This window comes from Diceros bicornis, chromosome 7, assembly GCF_020826845.1.
Source record: "Diceros bicornis minor isolate mBicDic1 chromosome 7, mDicBic1.mat.cur, whole genome shotgun sequence".
NCBI lineage: Eukaryota > Metazoa > Chordata > Mammalia > Perissodactyla > Rhinocerotidae > Diceros > Diceros bicornis.
Genome location: NC_080746.1, coordinates 69,659,702 through 69,685,813, shown reverse-complemented (window position 1 = coordinate 69,685,813; position 26,112 = coordinate 69,659,702). Strand labels below are relative to the sequence as shown.

At 52.4% G+C, this 26,112-nt stretch overlaps 1 protein-coding gene across 2 annotated transcripts in view; it reads left to right on the top strand.

Moving 5' to 3' along the window:
* GALNT18 (polypeptide N-acetylgalactosaminyltransferase 18) overlaps nt 1–19,989 on the top strand; it is a 342,317-nt gene extending 322,328 nt beyond the window's left edge. For both annotated transcript variants that reach the window (XM_058545987.1, XM_058545985.1), the window contains 2 exons: nt 3,702–3,866; nt 19,577–19,989. In XM_058545987.1, coding sequence (XP_058401970.1) covers nt 3,702–3,866; nt 19,577–19,723 — 312 coding nt within the window. In that variant the 3' untranslated portion in view covers nt 19,724–19,989. The remainder of the gene's footprint in view (nt 1–3,701; nt 3,867–19,576) is intronic.
* Nucleotides 19,990–26,112: the final 6,123 nt, after the last annotated feature.

The following is a 26,112-nucleotide window of genomic DNA, read 5'->3' as shown; positions in this document are numbered from 1 at the left end:
GCACTCGTGACATTTGGGGTCAGATGATTCTTTGCTGTGGGGGCTGTCCTGCACATTGTAGGGTGTTGAGCAGCATCCCCGACCTCCCCCCACTAGACGCCAGTAGCAGCCTCCCCCCCAACTCATGACTACCAAAAATGTCCCCAGACAGTGCCAAATATCCCCTGGTTGGCAAAACTGCCCCCCATTGAGAACCACAGTTCTAAGTTGTTTCTTGCGTAAGCCTTCCAGGTTCCTCATGGCTCAGAAAGCATAGCTGTGCTTGCTGGGCCTGCGGGCACTCAAAGTGGGGCATCTTGTACAAAACTGTTTCCTCTCTTTTGTATTCAGGCCATTTATTAATTTAATCCCCCGTGGGCTGGGCTTCTGAGGTGTCCGAGTGACAACGAGAGAATCCTCTTTGCCGAGTCTCTCTGCGATCTGCCGGCTCCGTGGTTACACCACTCAAGATGCACTTTCTTGTTCGCATGTTACATGACAAACAACTGTCTGTCCCCACTATGACTTTCCCAGACTCAGGAGCCATAAGCGGCTCTGACGACAGCTGGACCAGATAGGAAGTGCACACGTCTCTCAGAGCGTCTCCCCCAGGCACTTCAGAGCAGCTAAGTGGAGAAAACTGATTTCAGCTGTTACCTGGGCAGCCACTCGTGTCTGTGGAGCCCGCCCCGGAGATGAGAGCCAAGCCCCATGACGAGGATGAAGGAGGGATGGCAGTGACTGGCTGGCTCCCTGGCTGTCCCTGTCTTGCAGCCCATACTCCTGAGCCTCCAGAAATCTGGGTCCTGGCATGCAAGGTGACTGAGAGCTATACTCTGTCCTGAGGAGAGAGCACAGTGCATAAATAAGTGTGCCCCTTTTGGAGAGAGGCCCAGGGGCCAGGCTGAGGCCCCACACTTTTGCATATTCAAGGAAGGCTTTCTGGAGGTGGAGAGTTTTCATTTATATTTTCAAAGTAGCAAGAGTCGGGGTAGGCGAGTGGAGGGAGCAGGGGCAGCTCTCACATTAGTGTGACTAAGGCCTTTATTTCCTGATATGTTAGTTTCCCCAACGTGGCTGTTGGATCTTCCAGGATGGGAACCATGCTTTCTCATCTCTGTATCCTCAGAATTCAACTTAGAGATTGTTGGATGGATGGACGGATGAGATGCCTAACTGCATCTATTTAATTTCCTAAAGCTTACAAGTCTTCCAGTCCTCCACCAATTCCAATAACTAGAATCCACAGCAGGTCACCAGCTTTCCTTGGTGGTGAACTGGAAATCCAGGCCACATAATGGACGGTCTCAGGATTCTGATGAGAAGCCCACTTCTTACTCAGTTCAGGTGTTGAATAGGCTCCTGGGCCGCTGTGTTCTGGTCACATTTCCACACTGAAGCTGACATTCTACATTTGGCCTCTGCTGAGAACTTTGGTCACTGTGATCCTTCACCTCTGTTCTGGGAAGAATCAGTCACCTTAGTAGTTTTGATGTCTATCTCCCTGGATTCACGAAACCTGATGTCTTGTAAGAGCAGATCTCTCTGTAATGAGTATATTCCATTTGTCCCTCCAGATCCACTCTCCATCCTTTTCCTTCCACCCTGTGAGGCTGACTTTATGGAATGTTTCAATGGGTCCATATTCTCTGGCTTCCAGTTGGGTTCCACCAATGGGCTGACCCAGCAGAAGAACACGGTGTTGAGGGGAGGGTGAAGCTGGGGTATTCATTCACCACTACTCACCATTATCCCCAAACCTCCCTCCCTGGACCCTTCTCGAACGTCAACCCTCTCTATAAAACTTTCTCTTACAGATTCTGGTGACTGCTCTTTCCTCTCATTCCTTTGAGCCTAGGGGTAGTAACAGCTCCGTATTACTATCCCAGGAAACTATACTATCCCTGTGGTTCCCTTCCACCCTACCCACACCACTGAAAATTATGCCTTTATTACACCTTCCTCTGAGTCCCCTCTGTTGAGTATCTGTTTCCTGTTGAGACCTCGACTGATTCATTGGCCTGTGGCTCTTCCTATGTCTGAAGTGACCCTTGCCTGCCTCTCCACACCCTCCCTGGATTTCTGAGGGTCAGGAAGAACATACTCCTGAAGGACCGCCCCTTACTTACCCTCCTCGCCTGCATGTCCTTCTCATCCCATGGTCCCTTTATGCCCTGTACCCATGTTTAAAAAGTTCTTGTCAACCACCCTCTTTACTAAAACAAGAAATACTTCATTTTATCATTTGGAATTAATCAAAACTATTTACCAGTGAGAATTTTTGAATAGATCAAGATAACAAGAGGGCCCACCCTGAATTCTAACCTAAAGCAAAGAATAGGTGAGTGTGTTAATGTCTTTAGTAGTATGAAGAAAAGAGCTCACAAAACCTATGACTGCCCACTCAGAGCCCTTGTTGGGAACCACTGCTTGAGGCGGAGGGAAGTGACTGAAGGTCATGTGGCTTTCTTCTCCGCCAGGGCCAGCAAACCACAGCCCATGGGACAGCCCCTATTTTTGTAAATAAAGTGTTATCAGAACACAGATGTTCATTTATGTCTTGGCTATGGCTATGTTCACACTACAATGGCAGAGTTGAGTGACAGAGACCGTGTGCAGGCGCAAGTTAACACAGCAGGCCTGACGGCTCTTCTTTGAAGGCCTGCTCACAAGGTGGGCCCTTGATTGGCATCTGGGACCCTGGATTTCAGGAGAGTTCCCACCATTCCCTCAACTGATAAGAGGGGCTCACTGTGCCTACAGTGACAAGGTGGTTTATGCTGAACACCTGCCTTCCTTCTGGAAGTCTGGAATTTGGGTACCTACCAGGCAGAGATTACCTACCTCTGTGACCAACCCCCAATAAACCCCCTGGCGCTGAGTCTCTCACACGCTTCCCTGGTAGACAACCCTTCACATGTGTTGTCTCAGCTCCTTGCTGGGGACTCCTGCACATTCTGTGCCATCACTGGGACAGGACCCTTGGAAGCTGCTCCTGGTACCCCCAGACTTTGCCCCCTGTGCCTTGTCCCTTTGCTGATTTGATTTGTATCCATTTGCTGTAACAAATCAGAGTTGTGAGTACAACTACATGCTGAGTCCTGTGAGTCCTAGCAAATCATCGGACCTGGGGGTGGACTTGGGGACCTCCCAACACACCTGCAAAGCCAAAAATATTTGCCATCTGGCCCTTTAAGAAAAAGTTGGCCAACCCCTGCTCTCCACAGTCTTAGTCTGGATGAAAATTACCTGTTACATACCTGCCATCCCGCAAGACCCTGGACTCCCTGAAGGCCTGGCCCAGGTCTGCTGCTCTTTAGCTACTGGCCAAGCACGGTATCTTATGCAAGATATTTATGGAGGGAGAAAGTCAGCAAGCCTGTAAATAATGGACTCAAAAAGTGTTTTTTAAACTGTGGCTGGTGAAATCAATTTAAAAGGTTATGACCAATGTTTTTCAATGAAAGAAAAGAATAGAAAATAGAGTTCATTGCATATAGTAAGGCTGTTTTATTTCTTGAAGATTTTGTTTCAGTTATACATGTGGACCAGGTATTATACTGGATCATAATGTAGAAGGGTTTCTTCTTGTCCATTGCCATAGAAAATAATTTGAAGGCCATTGGACTATGATCTCTGCCAGCTGCCCAGCGAGAAGCCCCAGCCACCCTCCCCATCCCTCTGATCATTAGCGTTTAACCTCGTTCTCCCCCCACCCCCAGAACGTGTACTACACGAGCAGCCAGCTGATCCACGTGGGCGTCCTGAGCCCCACAGTAGATGACGATGACAACCGGTGCCTGGTGGACGTCAACAGTCGGCCGCGGCTCATTGAGTGCAGTTACGCCAAAGCCAAGAGAATGAAGCTTCACTGGCAGTTCTCTCAGGTATCAGCCCCAAAGTCCCCCAAAGAGCAACAGCATAGAAAAATGGAGAGAGGGGCCGCAGGGGCCAGGGAGCGTGGGGCGGGACAGAGGGAGAGGGATTGCTGTGGCAATAGGGAGGCTGTGGCTCCAGGCCAGTTCTCAGGATTTACTGAGCAACTACTGTGTGCTGGGGGGTTCACGTACGTCAGCTCATGGACTCCTGATATTGGCTCTAAGGGAGGTTATTATTATTATTGCCATTGTTGTTATCGTTTTATTTAATTTTTAGATATAAGGAAACCAAGGCTCAGAGAGGGTAGTCGCCTGCCCAAACTCACACAGTAAGGGGCAGGGCTGGGGTGTAAACTCGGTTCTCTCTGACCCTAAACCCTCACATTTCTTCTACACAAGCCCCTTCTCACGGGATGAAGCCCTGAGTCTCCCAGATACCAACAGTGCTGGGTCGTCTCTGGCCCATGACCCGCTCTGCCTCTCTCCCAGTATGAGGTCACTCTAGGGGATGAGGTTTCCTCACAGGACCGTGTCTTGAGGCCATTTTGTGAAGGGCAGTCTGCACACTAGTGACCATGCAACATTCCTTTATTAAGTCTCCATCAATTCTGGGGCCCATATTTGTCTTCCTGAGCTTCCTTGCCCCAGTTATAAAAGATGCCCAAGGATCAAGACGCCCAGCTGGAGACGGCCCACAGTGACCCAGCTTTGAAGAGAATCTGGGCCTTGGACCCGAGGCCTCCCAGCCCCCGAGGAATCCTCTAGGTTAGGCTCGGTTTCTGCCCACGGATAGGGACACCCATCTCCCAGGCAGTGCGGGGAGGGTATTCATAACAGGAAGTGAGGGAACCCATGGGGTTCTAGGGCATCAGGGCTGCTGGCGCTACACATGGAGGATGCTTCCAGGGAAGTCAAGAACGGAATGTCTCAACTCATGGGACTGAGAGTCAGACACCCGACTCAAGGCCTCTAGCAAGCCGCTCCTGCCCTGGGGAGGAGGCTGATGGGCACAGGAAGGAGGCGTGTGGTTGGCCACACCTTGACTCCAATGCTGTGTCCAGTTGCTCTCCCTTGAGCTGGGGGCGGGGAAAGGAGGTCTCAGATATGTCAAGTTCTATGGGCACGGGGCACCTGTGACCTGTGGTCTGGGTATGTGGAACCAGAGGACTGAGAGAGACCCTTAGTCAGGTCCTAAATGGGTGGTGAAGGTCAATTCTGAGCAGCAAGTTCAAAACAAGGTCATAGATTTAGGGGCTAGTTGGACAGCAGAGCAAGAGCCTAGACTGGGGCTTTGTGACCCAGGAAAGCAGATGTTGGGGAGCAGCACAGGGAGCCAATGGGAGCCCTTCCGAGAGTGGGCAGAAGATGCACATGGCAGCTTGGAGTCCTGGCTGGGCCTGCAGAATGTGTGGGGTTCAATGACAGGGAATGGTGCGCGGGGACTGTGACTCCTGCCCCTGCCCCTTCCTGCCTATATGACCTGTGATGTGTGTTGTAAACTGTAAAGCTCTGTCCCAGTGAGAAGAGTAGCTAACATTCATGCAGTGCTTACTCTGTGCCCGACTTTCTAAGCACCTGGCGTATATTAGCTCACTTAATCCTCACACAGCTGTATGTGTTAGGTGCCATTAGCCTGACTTTATAGATGAGGAAACTGAGGCACAGAGCTGTTAGACATCATGCCCAAGGTGCTCGTGTTGGTTTGTATTGTTCCTGAACTACTTCAGTTCTCTTTGTTGCTTCTAATCGTGGGAGTCTGTTGGAGGTGGCCAGCTGGAAGAAGGTTAGGGTCGCGGCTGAGGTTTGAGGATACAGAGCCTATCCTCCTCCCACCTCCCTCTCTCCTTTTGAAGCACCAGATGCCCCAGCTGCTGCCCCACACTATGCCCAGCAGAAGCCTTGGTCACTTTCCCTTGCCAGGTTTCTAGCCCAGAGCAACACTGGACGGGGCTCCATTTCCCCTCAGTCCCCTTTAGAGTGAAAGGCAGAGGATGGCCTGGAGGTGTGTGTCAGGGAGGACGGCTGGGTGTGTGCTTGGTGGTGAAGGAGCTATTGTTTCCCAGCTCAGGATAGATGCTAAATGGGCCTGCAGGCTGGAGGCAGCAGAGAGAAAGCGACATAATGGGCCCCGCGTAGGTGAGTGGGCCTGACTTCGCTGGGGTGAAATGGAGATCACGCATCTGGAGGGTCTGTGCAGGGCCTCACATCAGGCCACTCTCTGCTGCCTTCAGCCAGGCCTGCTGGGTCCCTGGGTTCAGCTTCCTCCAGGGGACTGAGAAGGAATCCATGCAGGAAGATGGTGGTGGTAGGCTGGGGCAGGGCCGGTGGCTTTTCAGAAGAGAAAGTACTTAACTTGGACCTTGAAGAAGGTATGGGAGCTTGCTCTGTATAGAAGTAGTGAAGGGCATTTCAGGGAGAGGGAACAGCATGTGCAAAAGCTTCAGGGCATCAAACCCAGGCCACGTTCAGGGAGCTGCAGAGAGTCAGGTGTGGCTGGATCTTGGAGGGCATGGCGGGGAGTAGCCGAACGTGAGCCTGGAAGGGCAGCTGAGCCAGGTCATGGAGGCCACGGGGCCTGGACTTGGTCCTGTGGGAGTGAAAATGTGCAACAGGGGGCTGATGTGTTTAGGTCTGGTCTTTGGAAAGCCCCTTGTGGCAGGGATGGTGGACCTGAATGGGAAGGGGAGATTCTAGAAGGGGGAGAGAGGCAGGAAGAAGAGTTAGCAAGAGGCTGAAATGCAGTTTGAAATTTCAGCTATTTCCTCCTCCCTCTCCTCCAAGACATTGGGGTCCTCATGGCCCTGCCTGGACACCGCGATCTCTCGGGGAAGGGTCTGAGGCTGACCCGGGGAGCCCAGCTATTCGTGGTGAGGGTCAGACATGTTGACAGGTGTGGCTGGGTGTCCTCTAATGGACGAACATGCTGCTTCAACTCACGGGGAGGAGGCAGAGGGGAGAGGACCCTGGGCTGAACCAGAATAGCCCCTGGAGGTCACGGCCCAGCCCGGCACCTGCCCTCTGGGGACTCCGTGTCACCTGGATATGAATGGTCTTGAACTGAAGTAAGCTCCCTGGTCCCTTCAGGGGCCTTGCTCCTCTGAGGAGCTCCAGAATCACCAAGGAAACAGAGCTCCCTCTGTCTGTGGAGCCTCGGCCTCTGTGTGTCCAGCCTTGCAGAGTTCAGTGTTAATAAGCATAGCAACACCATCTCAGAGATGACAGAATGAGATTCAGTCACCTAGCCAGGATCACATGGCCTGAGAGCAGAGGAGCTGGAGTTCAAACAGGCTGCCTGAATCTGAGCCCGGACTGCTTTGATGTCCCAGCCCCACACACAGGCACATCTGCCTCGTTTCCTGCCCTCACAGCCAGCCAGCCTTCCCACAGGTGCCCCCAAGTCTCCAGCTCAGGTGAAGCTCCATCCCCTGTGCAGAGCTAGATGCCTTGCTGCCCTGGCTGCCCCTCATCTCATCTCTCCATCCTTGACTGGGGCAGAGAAAGAAACATTCCCCTAAAATGGGTATCCTCGAGGCAAAGACACCCCAAAATCCAGTTCTTTCCTTTCCCCATCTCAGTGCATGGCCTTGAACAGGCAGCCCCACACAATTCCTGCTTGAAGGGACACAGTGACTGACAAAGCAGGCCACGTCGGCCTGTGGAGCCCTGGGGACTGGGCAGTTTTCAGCTATTTACACATGTATCTAATTAAAATTCCCAGCGTGCTTTGGCAGTCACATCTTTGATTCTTCTACCAAGGGGAACTGTTTGGAAATAATATTTTTAAATCCCTAATTTGCAAACCCAGAGCAGCCACTCTCATTTGATATTTAAGAATTAACATACATGAAATTTTTGCTTAATGCAAAATGATCAATATTTATCAAGCGACCTGGAATCTGTCCCCAAGCCTTCAGTGGTCAGGAGCTACGGTTGACAAGACCAGAGGAAGCTGGGAGCCTCTTAAATGATTAAAGTCATGTGCTTGGGCTAATTTTCTTGCAACAGGTTTTAATCTTGACAAATTACATAGGGATCCTACTGACTAGAATGTTCTGGTGCAGAAGTTGGGCTAAAAGGAGCTTTTACTGGTGCATTTCAAATCTCCTTTCCGGTTTCACATTCCGCGTTATTGACTCTCCTGAGGGCTGCATTTAAACTCCACAGACACTCAGGCTGAATTAATTTCAAAATAATCTAGTGCGATTCTCCCAGGTTCTCCTACAAAGAAGATAAGCATTTGCATATCTTTGTGTTCCATCTCATACCCTGATTTTCTGTTTAACAAATAAAATGCCTTTCCTCTAACCCTCACGAGCTCTTATGAATTTCCATGCTCCAGGATGAATCAGGACAGCGTTAGACACTGACACTGAGAAACCACATTTGATGAAAACATCTCTTGGCAATGCTGATGTACGGGGCTCTGATGAGCAATTTTCTGATGATGAACATTCTTTCCTTCAGTCATTCTTCAAACATTTATTGAGCACAGGGGCTGGGCAGGAGGGATGCAGATATGAATCAGACACGGCCTCTGCCCTGGAGGAGCTCATGGGCATACAAACACACAACAAAACTGGATGATGAGAGCAGAAATGAAGGAGTATGGTGTTCTGGGAGCCCAGGGTGACAGGCTTTGTCTGCTGAACTCAGGGATGGCTTCACATCCAAGGCTTGTTTGATCTGGATCTTGAAAGTTTCAGGACAGTTCCCAGGCACAGAAAAGAAGAACATCCCAGGTAGAGGCTCAGCTTGGGCAAAGGCAAGAAAAAGCAGAGCAGGCTTGGGGAATAGAAATCCAGTGTTGGTGTGGATGGAATTTAGAATTTTCAATGGGGTGTGAGAGAGATCAGACATCAGAGTCAGTTTGGGGCAGATAATGGTGGTCGTTGAAAGGCACAAGAAGTTTGGAATTCACCTTAGAAGCAAAGAGAGGAACTAGGGGAGGTTCTTAAGCAGTGGATTGCCATCATGGGGTCTGAGTCCCCATGGTAGCAGAGTGCAGGGTGGATTGGAGGGAAAGAGGCCAGAGACAGGGAAGCAAGTGAGGGGGCTATTACGTCATCCCTGTGAGAGAAGGGCCAGACGTGGTTAACAGGGGGGCGTGGGGCCAGGCGGCTGTTGGGGAGGACTTTGAGAGACATCTCAGCATTCCACTGGAAGTGGTGATGGATTAAATGGAGGTAGTTGTGAGGGGGATTATTAATCCAGGACCACCTCAGGCTCTGGGTTGGAAGAACAGTCGATGGGCAGCCAGAGTTGTCCCTCTCGAGCAGCATATCCATCTCTAAACAGCCCACGTTTCCCACATCAACACACGATGAAACGGTGTTCACATTAGAAGTGGTGGTCATTGCCTTCGATGATTTTTCTAGCTTGTGACTCCTCCAGGTTTAAAGAATTTCCTAAACTGACTACCTACTGGGATTATAAATTCATAAGCATGAAGTACAGGACTTTCGATCTTCTGAGAGCACCCTGCACATGGAGAATTGGGGCATTCTGCGATTTGGTGATGCAGTGTTAGTGAAAGAGGTACTTAGTCAGTGACCCCTGGACCCATGGAAGGAGAGGGAGGAAGCAGATTTCAGGTCACTACAGAGAACTTGGTGGCAGGACACCTGTCAAGCAAAGCAGTGGACTGCCTCTCAGTGGTAAGAAGACACCCACCCTCCCCCGCCACAATTACATTGAATGGCTAAGCAAATCCTGGAGTTGTTGAAAGGATTCTTGCCATGGGAAGGCTCTTATGATGTGTGTCCTCTAAGGTCCAACTTCCTTAAAGTCTATCTATCTATTTGAGTGTGTGGCTGAAGGAATGGGGACTGTTGGACCAGAAAGACCTCAGGAGTACCGGAGCTCTGCCTTCAAATATCTGAGGGGCTGCCCCATGCAAGAGAGAGCAGGCTTGTCCTGTGTAGCTCTGAGGGAGGACCAGTGCAGGGAGAATCAAGGACCATTTATAGAGCAACTGTCTCTTAGTCAGACTTGTCCAGACATGACATTGGCCGTTCAGGGAAGAAGTGGGCTCAGGGGACCACTCAGCAGGCCATCAAAACCTCTATAGCTCTAAATGGAGTTAGAGTGGATGGTTTTAAGGGCTTGCCAACCCTGAAATTCTGTAATTCTAAGCTGAAGTTAGACAGCAAACCTTGAGAAGGGCTTTGCCCACCTAGAAGTCCCACTGGACCTGCCTTAATAAAAAACACCATGAATTTGAAAATGAGCTGAACTCCTATATAAGGGTCATCTTTATCCACTTTACAGAATTGTTATCCGTTATTTCACTCCATGCCCCTCTTTTCCATCAACCAATAGACCAGAGGGCAGGACTGTGTCTTACACTCTCAGTTTCTCCAGCTCCTAATGGAAAGCCTGAGACAGAGGAGGCACCCAGCATGCTGCTAATCAAATGGAGTCCTTTATTAAAAATTCATGAATATGAGTTAAAGGCTTCCTGTGTGCCAGGTCTTGAGCTGGGTTTGTGGGAGACCCAAAGATGAACAAAACCCTGCCCTCGATGACTCTCTTGCACAGATGCATGCATGCTGGAAAAAAAACTGAATAGTACTACAGTATTTCAAGGACATTTCAACGTAATAGTCAAAGGACCCTGCTTAAGTGAGAAAACTCCTAGTTCCTACAAAGAATGCTTTTAGCTCATGGTGCATCCTAATTGCAGTACACAGACATGCGTCAGGTGGGTGCTCAGAGTTACAGGATGAACACGCACTTCTTCCTGTAACTTCAGATTTGGAGGAGGCAGGTGGAAATGTTTGATACTGAAACAAGTATGCATATTGTATGGAGTGGAGTACAAATTTGTATGGCTATTTTTTAAACAGGAGGCTTTGATGAAATGTCAGGGTATTCAGACTGTGTTTCATGCTGCCCCCCAGACGCTGAGGTGTGTCATCGCTCTCTCTGGCTGTTAGAGTTCTTTGGTGGAAATGTTGGCCAGGCCCAGGTGGGAGTCCAAGGGCACCCAGATTGGCGTTCCCCCTGGTGGGCCGTACCCACACCTTGGCCTCTGTGCCTGCCCCATTCTCAGTGCAGCATCCATGCATTTTCCAAATGGGGAACATCAAAAATAGCACCAGAGGTGTCTATTAACACCAGGAGAGAGGTGTTTTTCGAGACCATGAGGAGACTGCCTGGAAGAGAGCTGAGCGCAGAGCCAAGCCCGCCTATCCAGGGACAATTGGCTCTGATTTGTGGGCTCTAATTTGACAATTTGATGCAAGATGAGTAACCCACTCAAAAAAGAACCTATTTGCAGAGCACATTTCCCAGGAAGCACCACTAATTCTGCTAAAGAATTTCCCAACACACAAGGAGGAGGAGTCCTGGACTTTCTCCCGCTCAAATCCCAAGGGTTGTCAGGAATTCCAACTTCGAGAACCTTTTGTACTGAAAAGAAAAGACTATAATCGGTATTTCATTATGGCTCTGGAATAAAACAGCTTTTCATTTCCATGTCATATGAAGGGGCAAGTGTAGAACTGTCCAGTTTTGAAGGACTGACAAAGCTTTGTTTAGGCCCTGAGTGTTTTCTTAGTTATTTTTAGTTTATGGCTGTCAGCACCTCCCTCTTCCCCCTGCTCATCCTGCAGAGGTCGGGGGCCAGGACCAGGTGAGCTGGCTCAGCTTGCACTACTCAGACCTGGGTGAGATTCCAAAATTTGCTTATCAGACATTTATACGGTGCTTACTATGTGCCAGGTAGTATTGTAACTCCTTGATGAATATTAATCCCTATGACAATGCCATTAGATACTTTAATTATCCCCATTCTACAGATGAGGAAACTGAGGCACAGAGAGATTAAGTAATTTGTCCAAGGTCAAATCTGAGAATTCTGTCAAATATGGGGTCCATGCTTTAAATGACCACACCAGGGTGCCTTTGTCTTGCCTCTAGAAAACCAGGGTATGGCTGCAATGGGGGTTTGGGGCTGGGGTCTCCCTGCCAGGCCAGTCACAGGTGTGTGTGAACTGGCTGGATTCCTGCCTCCTCTGCAGACTCCCTTCAGCCACCTGCCATCTCTATAACCCCCTTCACCTTCCCTTTTGTGCTTGACATTGCCGTCGCCCCATCTTCAGTCCTTCACAGCTAGTCCCAGGCAGACTCTCACACAGACACAGGCGAGTCTCCTTTAAGAAAGATGAACCCCAAAGTACTTGAATGAATCAAGTGTGAATATTCATAATACAGAAAGACACGTTCCTCTACAAAAAGACTTAATCTCAGGGCTGCTTTAACTAATACTAACATCCCACCCCTGCTTTGAAGTATTTGATTACTGATCGTTAACTACTTAACCTGGAAACTCCTGAGCCCACTGTACTTAAAGCCAAAGACCCCCCTGGCCACTTGCCCATGGAAAGTTAATTAGAAAGGAAAGTGGAAGGGGGGCTCTGAAGTAAGTGGACAGGAGACCAGCCTGGGCTCAGCCCAGATGCCCAGATGCTCCACTCAGGGAGGCCAGTGCAAGCGACCAGCCGGCCTAACACTTTCCGAGGGAGGGTGAGGGCGCCATAGTTTGTGGTCCCCAAAGTGTGGTCCCCGGACCAACACCACCCGCAGCAGCAGCCCCTGGGAAGTTAACACGGCACATTTTCAGGCCCCAGCAGAGACCTACTGGATCAGAACGTGGGGCACAGTGCCCTCTGGTTTAACAAGCCCTCAGGGAGTCCATCTAGCCCATTACCCCACCTACATCTCCAGGAGGAACCCGGTTACTTAGTCTGATTCCACCCCCAGCTGCCACAGACACATGCCTGGGGAAACTGAGGCAGAGAGGAAGTGCATGGCTGTGTAATCTAGGGTCAGCTCCTACATGCCTCAGCCCAAGGCACTCACGGACCCTGGCTCCACATGCTCCTGGGCACATAGTGCTCCATGTGAAGACAAAACCAGAGTGCCCCACAGTGCTCTGGCACCTTTTGCACATGAGAGGACTGAAGCCCAGAGAGGCTCAGCCACTTACCCAGGGTCACACAGCCAGGGAGAGCCAGAGGCAAGGCTGGGAGCAGAGTCCTGAGTTCTTGGCTTCACTCACACCCTCACAAGCCCTTCGCAGTCACTACTCAGAGAGGCCCAGAAGGAAAGAAACTCGGCTGTGGGCTGGCACTAGCCCTGGGAGTTACTAGCCCTCTTATTTCTATACATTCAGCTTTTGATTTTTTTTAGTGTCGTTCCCATATTTAATTTGGTTTCCATTCCAATTAAGCTCTCTGTGTGCTGCGGTGTCTCTCCTGCCAAGTTTAATTGCCCTTATTTAAATTCTTTAATTAAAAGTATTGTGTGTTTCCAGATCCTGTAGTGGTATTACACAAATCATTTAGATGACTGGACTGGTAAACCGAGCGACCGTGCCCTCCCCAGAGGGCGGGGCCGGCCAGGCTCTGCATCAGCCTCAGCACGACCCCCACGCTCCACCCAGCCCAGCCCTGAGCCTGGCCCAGAGGCTGCAGGCTGGGCCCGGGTGGAGGACAAGAGCTGCTAACAGGTCCTGCTTCCTTCCTTCCTCCAACGCTCTCCGCTCAGCACAGCATCACAGTGACCTGGTTAACATGTCAGTCCGACCCTGCAGTGACCAGCCCTGTCACCAGATTAAACGCGAAAGTCCCCACACAACCTGCCCTCCTTCGCCTCTTGGGCTTCGTCTCCTCCCCCTACCCCCGTGCCTGCTCTGCACTCCAGCCTCCGTGCTATTCCTGAACACGCCAGGCCTCTGCTGGTGCAGGAACTTCACTCTGGGGCCCAGGACTCTCCCCAGACCCCCTGGCTCGTCCTCTCCTCCTCACGTCTTTGCTCAGACCTCACCTTCCCAGTGGGGACCACCCTGACCACCTCTGACAGTGGCAGCCTACTTACCGCTCACCACCACTCCCGAGCCCTCTCGCCCTGCTTGTCTTAGCCCATTCAGGCTGCTCTGACAGAAAGACCACGGACTGGGCAGCTTACACAACAAACATGATCACTCACAGTTCTGGAGGCTGGGAAGTCCAAGATCAAGGCGCCAGCAGAGGGTCTGGTGAAAGCCCACTTCCTGGTTTGCAGACAGCACCTTCTCACTGTGTCCTCACATGGCAGAGAGAGAGAGAGCTCCTTCCTGTGTCTCTTCATATAACAGCACTAATCCCATTCATGAGGGCTGTACCCTCATGATCTAATCACCTCCCAAGTACCCTACCTCCAAATACCATCACACTGGGGCTTATGGCTTCACCATGTGAATCTTAGGAGGACACAAACATGCAGTCCGCAGCACCGCCCCACATTTTTGTGCACAGCCTTATCACCTCCTAGCACACTATCGAATTTATTGTGTGCTCCCCTCCTAGGATCTAGTCTCCACAAAGACAAGGATCTTCTCCTGTTTGGTCACTGATGTGTCTCAGTGGCTAGAACTGTTCCTGGCACATGGTAGGCCCTCACTAAATATCTGATGGATGGGTCAACAGATGGATGAATAATGTCTCTGCAGAAAGCCCTCAAAGGGACTGGACCAAACTGGGCCCCCAGAGTCCCCTGAAGGTCAAGACCACCTTCCTCCACCCCAGGCATTGGGGCACCACCAGCTCCCAGTCTAGGTCACTACTTTGAAACAGGCATGGGGTGGACAGGTGGTGGAGTGGGCCTGGCCACGTATCCTAATGAGGAACAGGGAGGGGGCAGACTCCCGGGCTCCCAGCCTGGCTCTACCACTTACTGACTATGTGACCCTTGGCAAGACCCCCAACCTCTCCGAGCCTCAGTCTCCAATTCTATAAAATGGGGATAATTGTCCTTTCCACCTCTCAGGGTTAGTGTGAGGAACACGTGAGATTGGGCATGTAAAGCGCTTGACACAGTGGTAGGCACATCGGAAACAAACATTAACTGTAATTACTTCTATCTCGGGTGCAGAGCCTGCAGGTAGAGGTACAGATAGTAACACCACCAGGCTGCTCCCAGAGGTGCTGAGCTCACCAGACAGCTTACCAGACAGGGAGGCCCCTTTGTGATTGTGGGGAATGGGATTTGCCCAGAGAGAGGATGAGAGCCCAGTCTGTTCAGTGAGAGAGGCCGAGGTCTGAGAAGGAAGACAGGAAGGGGCAGCGCCAGTGGCCAGTGCCACCTCTAGCACCAAAGGGTAGCCTGGCTCCTCCCTCCACACCCCAGCTGTGTTTCCAAAACGCATACTAGGGCTCTGCTCAGTGGGGCCTCCAAGGTGGCCTTCCTATCCTGTTCTAGAAGACTCTCCTCTCGGAGCCTCCAGGGAGGGGGCTCTCCTTGGCCTCCCCTTCCACCTCCCTTGACAAGCCCGGATACTCTCACTGAGGTTCTGTCTCCTCCACAGCTCTGCTCTCTTTCTTCCGCACCCTTCCTGGAGGCCACACTGGCTGCTTCTGCCCCAGGGTCACCACACTTCCTGTCTGTAGGGTGCTGAGGGCATGGTGGGGCCGGGTAGGGCCTGGGAAATGTCATAGTTGAGTCTCTGAAGGAACACTTCACTTCTCAGAGACCTCTGCCCCGCCTCCCTCTCCGGCCTTGGCAAGGTGCCCCCACGGAATAATGCGCCTGAGTGGCTGGCGGGAAAGGAGGGAGCTGTGGCCTCCGCTGTTTCGGACAAGTTTCTCCAAGCTTCAGTGGTCCAGGGGATGGTCGCCTGGCCTCTGAGGATATGCTGAGCAGTCAGAATCTTCAGCAGAGTGGAGGGGCACTGGGCCTGGCCCCCTCTCTGCTTGTTGTGCAGTTTTTCTGGCGCCCCCATCCTGATACTATGAACAGCCTCACGTCCACATGTGGTTTTATAGCTGATAAAGGGTTTCCCATCAGTCTTCTGCTCATCCTCCAGTAATCAGGACAGAAATTATCACTTGGCCCTAGAGACAATGGAACCAGAAGGGTGGAGTGGCTTGCCCAAGGCCACACAGCTGACAGACAGAAGAGGAGCGTCCTGGATCAGCACTCTGGATCAGCACTCTCTCTTTTCCGTCTCACTGCCAGAAACACAGTGGACTTTGTGAATTAGAGGGCTGAGCTGGTTTCATTCCCACCCTGCCTGAGCTCTGCTCCCAGTAACGGGGTTAGGACACACCGCGGGGCTGGCAGTGATGTGAGAGGGTCGGGGAAGCTGGCCACAGGCTTGCTCTAGAAGCCCCGGTGCCTCGGCCCAGCCTGGGTCTGGGTGCAGACATGCTCAGGCTATAGAAACGAAAGCTGTAGAAACCTGGGCTTGGAGGAGTGATGCGCTGGCCTTGCTTAGAGCTAGTGTCACAAGGGATGCCTCGGGGGCCAAAAATCTTTGAGGGACAGGACGGGGAGCCAAGGTGGACCGCAGTTCCTGAGAGGACAACTTGTGGCTGTCCTCCAGTCAGCCCATCGTGGCTCAGGAGTATGGTGTGGCCACCAAAAGTGCCGATTCCTTGGCAACGTTGAAGGAGCCTATTGTCCAATGGGAACGAGGTGGTGGGTCTCTGCTCTGTGGTCAGTTCTGAGCCACAAGAAATAACTGGAGTTTGTCTAAAGGAGGACAACCGGCTTGAAAAGATTATACAAAATTGTCCCACAAGGAACTGAGAATATTTAACCTGAAAAAGCATAGAACTGGGGTGGGGGCGGGGGCAGGGGGGGCAGGAGCTTCACCTTCCGCTATTGGAAGAGAGGGGATGGAGAAGCACGAGCTGACCCAAGCGTGGGGACCCGAGGGGACTTTCTGGGACCCCTTGCCGGATGCCCCCAAGACAAGGATTTTAGTTCAGTGGGAGGAGAACGCTCTAAAGGCAGAGCGGTTCGGGGAAGAAAGCCCTTGTTCAGGAGAGATGAGTGCTTCGACCCTGGCGGGGCCAAGCAGAGCTGAGCATCCTGTGGCTGAAGTATAAGAGCCACTCAGGGTGCAGATGAGAACGAGAGGTCGGCCTTCAAAGTCTCTTCCAACGTGGGTACTCTGAGTACTTGATCCCTTGTCCGACGGCCACTGGTTCCTCTGCCCTCTCGGGGCCTGAGCCTGCGGGTTTCTCTCTGGCTGCTCTGTGGTCCCCAGACGAGCTCGCTGTCTCCGTGGCTTCCACTCTGCTCTGCTGTCTCTCTGCTCCTGGGTGCAGTGGGTCACTGCTCTCCTCGGGACGGGAGGTGCTGGAGTTTGGGGTGCAGGGGGAGGGACCTGCTCCATTCACTTGATGCTTCTGAAGAGCTTTGCAGGCTGCTGGGCCATCTCCCACACCCTGGAAATTGGGAATTCCACGCCCCCTCCCCAACACACACACAGACACACTCCTAACCCCCTTTGCCATCCAGCTTCTCACCCCCTGCCTCCTTCACCCACTACTCAAAGTCCCTTCTGAGGGAGCTGGAGTTTTTAATTTTGTGTTACTTGAAGAGTAATACACATACAGACAGAAACATACACAAAACATAGATGTTCAACTCAGTGATTTAAAACAAAGCAAATGCCTATGTAACCACCACTAGGGCAGGAAATAGCACACCACCAGCACCCCTAAAGCCTCTCTCTTGCCTCCTGTCAATCATTTTCCCACTCCGTCTTCCCCAAAGATAACCCCCATCCTGACTTTAATACTATGTTTTCATTTTGCCTGTTTGAGGAGAATTACATAGAATATATAGAATTACGTGTGTTTTCTTTGTCTGGCTTCTTTTGCTAACATTTGTGAGATTTATCCTTGTTGAGTGGAGCTCAAGCTTGTTCATTTTCATGGCTGTACAGTATTCTATTATGTGACTATACTACAAGTTATTTATCCATGCTGCTATTGATGGATGTTTGGGGTGTTTCCAGGTTGGCACTTTTACAAATTGTGTTTCAGAAAGCACTCAGGTGCACGTCTTTGGTACACACATTTCTGCTAGATGTGTACCTGGGCGTGGAGTTGTTGGCTCGCAGGGACATGCTTGTTTAACTGCAGTGGATACTGCCACTTTCCTAGGTGGTTGTGAGAACTGACATCTCAATGTTCTCTTGAGATGTCAGTTGTCACCATGGGGATGCAGGTAGCAGACTGGGGGTGACTTCCTTACAGAAGAGGTTTGCCACCTCCCTCCCTCACAGTGTGCTGTTCACCAGGATGGGCATGGATGAAGCTGGGGGGTGGGCTGCAGAGTCTTAAGAGGCAAGGGCCTCCCTCTCCCTGCTGCCAGGCCTGCTCAGGGCCTCTCCAGAGTGAAACATCTGAGCACTGTTACCTTGACCTGTGACCTATTCCCTTCTCACCTCTATAGGTCATGACAGCCAACATTTACTGATCACCTATTGTGTGCCAGGCCTTTTACTGGATGCTGAGGGCACAGAAGTTGATAGACATAGAACTCTCAGTGTAGAGGGGGAAAAGAGAAGTAAACAGGAATTCCACTGCCATTCAATAATGCTGAGCTAGAGAAAGCACAAGATGATGAGCACCAAACCACTGGGTGGACTGGAGGAGCGGAGGTAGAGGTGGGGAAGAGGTGGGACATGAGAAGCTTCTGGAGCAAATGGAGCGGGAGCTGAGCCTTGGAACATGACTATGGCTTAGCCTGCTACAGAAGCGTGGAGAAGGACCCCAGGCACAGGGCACAGCTTGTTCAAAGTCCAGTTCAATCTCCAGGAACCTTGAGATAATGCAAAGGGGTTCAGAAAACCACAAGGAGCTTGGTACGGCTGAAGCAAAAGGTGTGGGAGCTGAGGGGGAAGATGAGGCCAGAGAGAAACCCAGCACCATACCATGAAGGCCTTCAGTGCTGCGCTAAGCGGCTTGGCCTCTGTCCTCTGGGCCAAATGTGCATTCTAGAAAGACCACTATTCTCTGCCTCTGGAGGCCTGGCGAGGGATCAGTTAGGAGTTGACAACTGATGCAGTTGTCCAGGTGAGAGCAGATGGTGGCCGAACCAGGGCAGGTGTGATGGGATGCGGATAAGGGACAGTCACAATTCAGAGATGCGCACACAGTCCAGGTGATGTCCAGGCTCACAGCCAGCAGCCCGAATGTCCAAGCCCTGCAAGGATCTCACTAAAAACAAAAATTGGGGGATTCCTCTTTGCTGCTGTAGGGCTGCTTTGGGGAGGAGAACGCCACTTCTTTCAAGAGGCTTTGGGGCATAAACTGAGTACGCATGGCTACAGAACATTCTGGAACATCAGTAGCATGGGTGAAAACCATGCATGTCCAGGGCTGAGGGAGCCCAGTGGCCTAATAGACGATATCCAGGAGCTGGACTTTGGTTGATGCCAGCATTGATGACTCCAGAGGTACAAGTGGGGGCATGGACTCTAAAAGCAGGAGGTTCTGGGCCTCCGGTGATGCTCAAATTCAGGCTGATCATGTGGTAGTCCTGGGGAACCAGGCTTTCCAGAACAGGAATCCAGCCCATGGTTGTGGGCAGCAGGGCCCGGCACCCGGGGTGGGAGCCGTAGGAGCAAACCAGCATGCCACAGCCCCGCCAGGTAGATGGAAGTTGGGGTGAGGTGTCTCCGTCCTCTGTCCTAGCCGAGAACTAGCCCCATCTCCGCCGTGAAGAAAACGAGCTCATTAGGGAGGAGACCTACGCATCCGAGACGGGGAGCTGGAGGCTTCGTGGGCACGTTGACCCCAGACCTGTCATAGCCTCGCTGGATCCGGGGCATCTGGACACACAAATAATCCCAGCCCCTACCAGCCATCAGGCCTGAGGTTCCCCCATCCCCCCATGTCGCCTCCACGCCCTCTGACCCGGCTCCCTTCCCTGGCTCCTAGGGAGGCCCCATCCAGAACAGCAAGTCCAAGCGCTGTCTGGAGCTGCAGGAGAACAGCGACTCGGAGTTCGGCTTCCAGCTGGTGCTGCAGAAGTGCTCGGGCCAGCACTGGAGCATCACCAACGTCCTGAGGAGTCTGGTGTCCTGACCCGCCGGGAGCCGCCCGCCCGCCCCGTTGCTACTGTGTAGCACCCGCTGCGACCTCGCCTGCTGTCCGTGTGGGGCTGTTTGGAGTCTGGGGAACCAGGTTAGTGGGCTCCCAAAAGATCTTTTTATTTCCTGTTCGATTTTCATGGAGTTTATAGAAAGATGCCGAATGGTGGGTGAGGACATAATATCAAAAACTATTTTGCAACTGTAAATAGGGGACAAATGGAAAATATTTATAACTGACAATAAAATACTTATTGATTAAGAAAAGGGTTTTTGCAGTCATTTGGTGCTCGGTGGAGGCTCATGCCTGGCTCCTCTGAACCTGGCCTTCTTGTAGCCAAAGAGGTGCCCCTGTTTGCCCTTCCTGCTCCTGAGAAAAGAGGCTTCCAGCCCCTGCAAACAGGAGGAGCTGGTTGTGCAAGCTGCCAGCCTTCTTTGTTAGGCCCAGGGTGGCGAGCTGGGCACTCTGACCTAGGGCCTGCCTCCAGAGAGAAGAGGCCCTCTGCCTCTCCCGCAGCAGGTGGCTCCTCTGGGAGACAGCCCAGTCCTTCAGTCGTGGAGAAATCAGGATTGCTCGCTGGCCACTGGCGCGGCATCTGCCGGCCTTCAGTCTTCAGGCCACACTGCCCTCTCCTGAAGTCGCCTCCTTCCCCTCCCAGAGCTGGCCCTGCTCAGGCGCCCAGCAGACACTTGCCTACAGCAAATGCCACTTCCACTTGCTAAGACCAGTTGACTCTTTCCATGATTCGTGGTGTATTAGTTTCCTGGGGCTGCCGTAACCAAGTACCACAGACTGGGTGGCTTAAACAACAGAAATTCATTGTCTCGCAGTTCTGGAGCCTAGGAGTCTGAAATCAAGGTGTCAGCAGGATTGGTTCCTTCTGCGGGTTATGAGGGAGGGTCTATTCCAGGCCACTCTCCAAGCTTCTGGTAGCCTCAGGCATTCCTTGGCTTGTAGATGCCCATCTTCTCCCTGAGTCTTCCCTCTGTGCGCATCTGTCTCTGTGTCCAAATTTCCTGATTTTATAAGGACGCCGGTCATATTGGATTAGGGCCCACCCTTATGACCTCATTTTAACTCGATTACCTCAGTAGAGACTCTGCATCCAAATAAGGTCACATTCTGAGGCACTGGGGGTGAGGAATTCAACATGTCTTTTGGGGAAACAATTTGACCCATAACACATGGCTCACTCAGTTAAGGCTCCAAGGCACCCCGCTGGGCCCCACCTGGGGACACCCCAGCCTCGGGACACCCCAGCCTCAGGACACCGGCGGCCATCAGAGTGCAGCCGTCTTTCTTGGAGCCTGTTGCCCAACCCTCTGTCCCTCCAATAGCTTCCGGTTGAATGTTCTTGTCCTGGTCCAAAGACCCTTCCTCAGGCTGGGGGCTCCTATGTTTAGTTTGAAGGACTCCTCCTTCCTCCCCCACCTCCTAGCACCACCTCCGACCCCCTGGCTCATAGCAGAGCAATCATGAGTGACGGGCTGTAAGACTGAGGCAGGAGAGGAAACCCTTTCTGGACAGATTTCAGGCCCACTCACCCCCTCAAGTTCTCTGGGGCCTCCAGCCCAAGCAGTGGCCTGTTTTGTTGAAAAATTGACAAACATAGAGAAACCTCCTGCACCTATGGGACCCCAAGGGAAGAAGGGGTCTCATCTGTTCTTGCACACCAAGGACGCCATCTAGCACAGGACTCCCCCTGGAGGGGCCACGAGGGGCTTCCCAGGCCAGTGTCATAGCCTCCCCTTTAGGTTTACATTTAATTCCCCAAAGGGCCCTTGGCTCCACTACAGACCGCCGAGAGGGTACCCAGACATTTGCCAGGTGGCTCACACCCACTGCTCCCACCCAGGAGGTCAACACAGGGAGCAGGACCCTCAAGAGGAAAGAGGCTCCTACGAAATAGTAGGCACTGCCTTTGCGGTGCTCTGGAGGCCAGGGCTCCTGTATCCCTTCCCCATGCTTACTTCTCGAGCTAAACTATACTCATTCCCATGCTCACTCAGTGAACGTCTTCCTATAGCTGTAACTCATCCCATACTTCTCAAGTCACTCTCTGTTCTAGACTCACTCCAGCCACCTCTTTCTTCACCTCTAAAATACCAATTCCTGTTCTCCACAGTCACCCACATGTACTGCCCTGCACCAGTGTTCCTGAGGTCTGGTCTCCAGACCAGCAGCATCAGCGTCACCTGGGAACTTACTAGAAATGCAATTCTCAAGCCCCACTCCAGACCTCCTGAATCGGAAACAATCTAGGCTTTAACAAGCCCTCCACGTGATTCTGATTCCCTGCTGAAGTTTGAGAACCGCCGCCCAGCACCCACCTCAGTCAGGTCGCACGTGTCCTCCTCCTGTACTTGCCCAGGCCTCCATCCTCAACAACATCCGTTCTTACTGCTGCCACAGTCCAGAATGCCCTGCGTCACCCACACTCACACCTTCACTGCCTACACCGTGTCCCTAGGGTACAGCAGAAGGACCGAGTGTGTGGACTCTGGAGCTGGACAGCCTGAGTTCAAGTCCCAGCCCTGCCAGTTCCTAGCGGGATGATCTTGGGCAGCTACTTGACTTCTTTGTGACTCTGTCTCCTCCCCTTAAAAAATAGGGATACTAATAGTCTATCTTTTATGGAGTCGTTGTGAAAATTAAATGAGTAAATTTATGTAGACACTTAGAGCAGTGACGGGTACATAATAAGTGCTATAAAGCCTTAGCTATTATCATTTCATCCACTGACATCCTGACACCCAGCTGCTGTCACCCACATCCGCACCTTCGTACCAATCTACACCCACACTTCGCCATGCCTGTCGACATCCGTAGCCCACCCCGCCTGCACCGACACCACTCAGGTCTGAACCACCTGACCTGCACAGAGGCTCTAGTCCTCATTCTCATGGCCACCTGCACCCACACCCCTACAGTGTCCACACATCCTTGCCCTCCTATCAAAGGCATCTCAACATCAACCACTCCCAACAACATCTATACTCTGAGAAACAAACCCAAGAACGACACCCTCCCCAATACACTAACCTGGGAGTAGTTAAAACTGGGGACGAGGGGCAGCTCCCTCCTGAGTCACCAACTCACCATCTCCCTGAGCCCAGATGCTCAAGACCTGGAGAGAGAAGAGCTCTGAGATGGCCCTGAAGGCCCTGACCTCCTGGGAGTGGGGACCACGTGGCCAGTCCAGACTCTGCTGTATCTCAGAGACATAAAGGTAAGAAGTCCAGGGCCACGTGTCTCCAAAGCAGAGGTGCTGGGTGGGTGTGAGGCAGAGGCAGGACAGCATAAAGGGAGGAGGAGGGTGAGGAGGCACCAGCCCACGTCCAGCCCCGCCCCATTCCAGCCTCAGCTGGCTGCTTCTCCCTGCTGTTGCTGCAAGCTAATTAGCAGCTGTTTGGGGGCTCTCTGAACACCCTGGAGTGAGATCATTATTTTTCTTAATGATCTGCACATTAAACAACTTTGTTCTCTGTTTCCACTGCCTTCGCTGATACCAGAAAGGGCTCCTCCAGCCTGTCCCGCAAGACCTCCTGGACACCCAGCCCGCTGCCAGCCCACAACCCAGTTCCACAACTCAGCCCCAGCCCCACCTAGTCCCTGCCCATGGTCCCACCTGTTCCGGGTAATGGAGGAAGAAGACAGGGCCCTCGCTCCCCACCGGGAGGTGGACACGACTGTTAGTGGAAACCATGGCAGAAGCCGTCAGTGACCTGGCCGTATCCTGGCCGACCCTGAAGGTCACCTGCCAGCAGTCACAGTCCTACAGCTCCTGCAGCTTCCTGCATCTCTGCCTGAGGCCCTTCTCGGGGCCTGTGTGTGGGAAGACCAGAAGTACTGGAGAGTTTAGACCTCAGGAACAACCCCCCGATCGACGAGGGATGGGCCTCCTCATCCTTCAGGGGCACAAATGTGAGGCCTGATCCCCCAGTCTCTCAAAGGGTCCCAGTGGAACCGAGCCCCAGTGGCCCCCTTAATGCACCCTCTACTGGCTTTCCTCCCCTCCTGCTCTCATGTCCCCCACTCCCTCTCTGTGCTTGCCCCAGTCACCTCCTGAATGCTAGTCTCTAGGTCTGCTCCTGGGAGAAGCAGCTCATGCCCGCTCCTCCGGTGCAGTGGCCCCACACCCACGGACCAGTGCCACCTGGGCACCAGTGATCCCAAATCCTCGTCTGTGCCCGGCCCTCTCCTCTGACCAGGCCTGACCTCCCGCTGCTGACGGGCCCGGGCCGCTGGGTGCTGTCCCTCAGACAGTGCTGACCTCTGTGCTGAAACAGACCTACGGCTCCTCCTCCCAGGCCCATCCCAGTGACCAGCACCACCTCCTACCAGGTGCTCAAGCCAGAGACCTCCTCTCGTCCCTAACTCCCCCACTCCACACCTTCCCCGCAGGATCTTGTCAGTACCTCAGGGCAGTGATGTCTCCTCAGCAGCCCTGGAATCTCCTCCCTGTGCCCCTTCATTGCTCACATGGGCCCTGCCTCCCCACCTCCAGTCTCCCCACTCCCCTCCTCATCTGCCCCCCACATTGCAATAGTCACAGGGTCTTTCTGAAACGCAAATGTGATCAGATTCCTTCCTGACCTAAAGCCTCAGTGGTCTCATCAAAGATGGCAAATGACTGGCTCAGGCTCCAGCCTCAGAGCCTCCTCCTTCAGTTGGTCCAGAGGCTGAGTGTCAGAACATCCAAGGCAGGGGCCTTAGACATCGGAGTAGGCTGTGGGTGTGAGGAGGCCCGGCTTCCTGGCTGTCATACCCCCTGGACTGGACATCTGCAGCCCCAGCCTGCCTTCTAGGGATGTTGGTGCCCCATGTCTTCTTTCCTCTTTTTGAAGAAGCTTTTCTTGGGGGGTGTATTAGTTTGCTAGAGCTTCTGTAATGAAGTACCACAGACTGGGTGGCTCGAGCAACAGAAATGTGTTGTCTCACAGTTCTGGAGCCCAGAAGTCCAAGATCCAAGTGTTGGCAGGGTTGGGTCCTCGAGGGCTGTGAGGGAAGGATGCGTTCCAGGCCTCTTTCCTTGGCTTATAAATAGCTGTCTCTCTGTCTCTTCACATCATCTTCCCTCTGTGTGTGTGTTTCTGTTTCCAAATTTCTTCTTATGAGGACACCAGTCATATTGGATTAGAGCCCATCCTAATGACCTCATTTTAACTTCACTACCTCTGTAAGACCCTGTCTCCAAATAAAGTCACTTTCTGAGGTACTGGGGTGAAGACTTCAACATATGAATTTTTTAGGGGTACACAATTCAACCCATAACAGGGGAGCAGAGGAGAGGTGGTGAAGAGCAGACCCCAGGTCCCAGGAGTGAGATCCAGTTCCACACCCACAACCAGTTCTATAACTCAGCCCCAGCCCTCACCCAGTCCCTGCCCATGGTCTTACCTGTCACGGGTCATGAAGGAAGAAGATGGGGTCCTCACTCCTCACTGGGGAGTTCATACCCACCTTGCCTGGCAAGTCCTTCCTGTTAAGGGCATCCCCAGTTGTCCTGGCCTCCACCTGTATAGGTGACAGGGAATTTGTGCATAAGGACCTGAGATGGTCATCATTGCCCTCTGTGTCCACACCCCTTGTGAGGAAAATTTCCAACCATCCCAACCACAGCCCCAGCTGTGACCTCATTTGTGCCATGACCATGCTGTCTCCCTCCATAGCTGGTTTTTTTTTTTCTTTTTTTGTGTGAGGAAGATCAGCCCTGAGCTAACATCTGTGCTAATCCTCCTCTTTTTGCTGAGGAAGACCAGCTCTGAGCTAACATCTATTGCCAATCCTCCTCCTTTTTTTTTCCCCAAAGCCCCAGTAGATAGTTGTATGTCATAGCTGCACATCCTTCTAGTTGCTGTATGTGGGACGCGGCCTCAGCATGGCCAGAGAAGCGGTGCGCCGGTGCGCGCCTGGGATCGGATCCCGGGCCACCAGTAGTGGAGCGCGCGCACTTAACCGCTAAGCCACGGGGCTGGCCCCTCCATAGCTGGTTTGACCTGACTCAAAGGCAGGTATCCGTAAGCTGGCCAGGGATCGATTACTCAGCACAAAAAGATAAGCCGAGCCAATCAAATTCTGCCTGCAAGTTTGCACCATGACACACATAAAGCATCAGCCAGTTGGTGCAGAAGGCCAGGAGCCGTGGCCATACATAGAGACGTGCTACGGGGAAGAGCCTGGCCCCGGAGGGCCAAGTGAGCCTGTGCATGCTGAGGTCAAGAGGGAGAAAAACCACAGCTGAGCAGAAAAGAGAAAGGAACTGTGATAAGCAGAGGCAGCAGCCCCATCATGAGGAAGCTGTAGTGTGGCCACGACACGGAGGGACAACAGGCAGCCCTAGAGCAGCCTGAGTTTCCTCCTCATCCCAGCCCCAACCCATG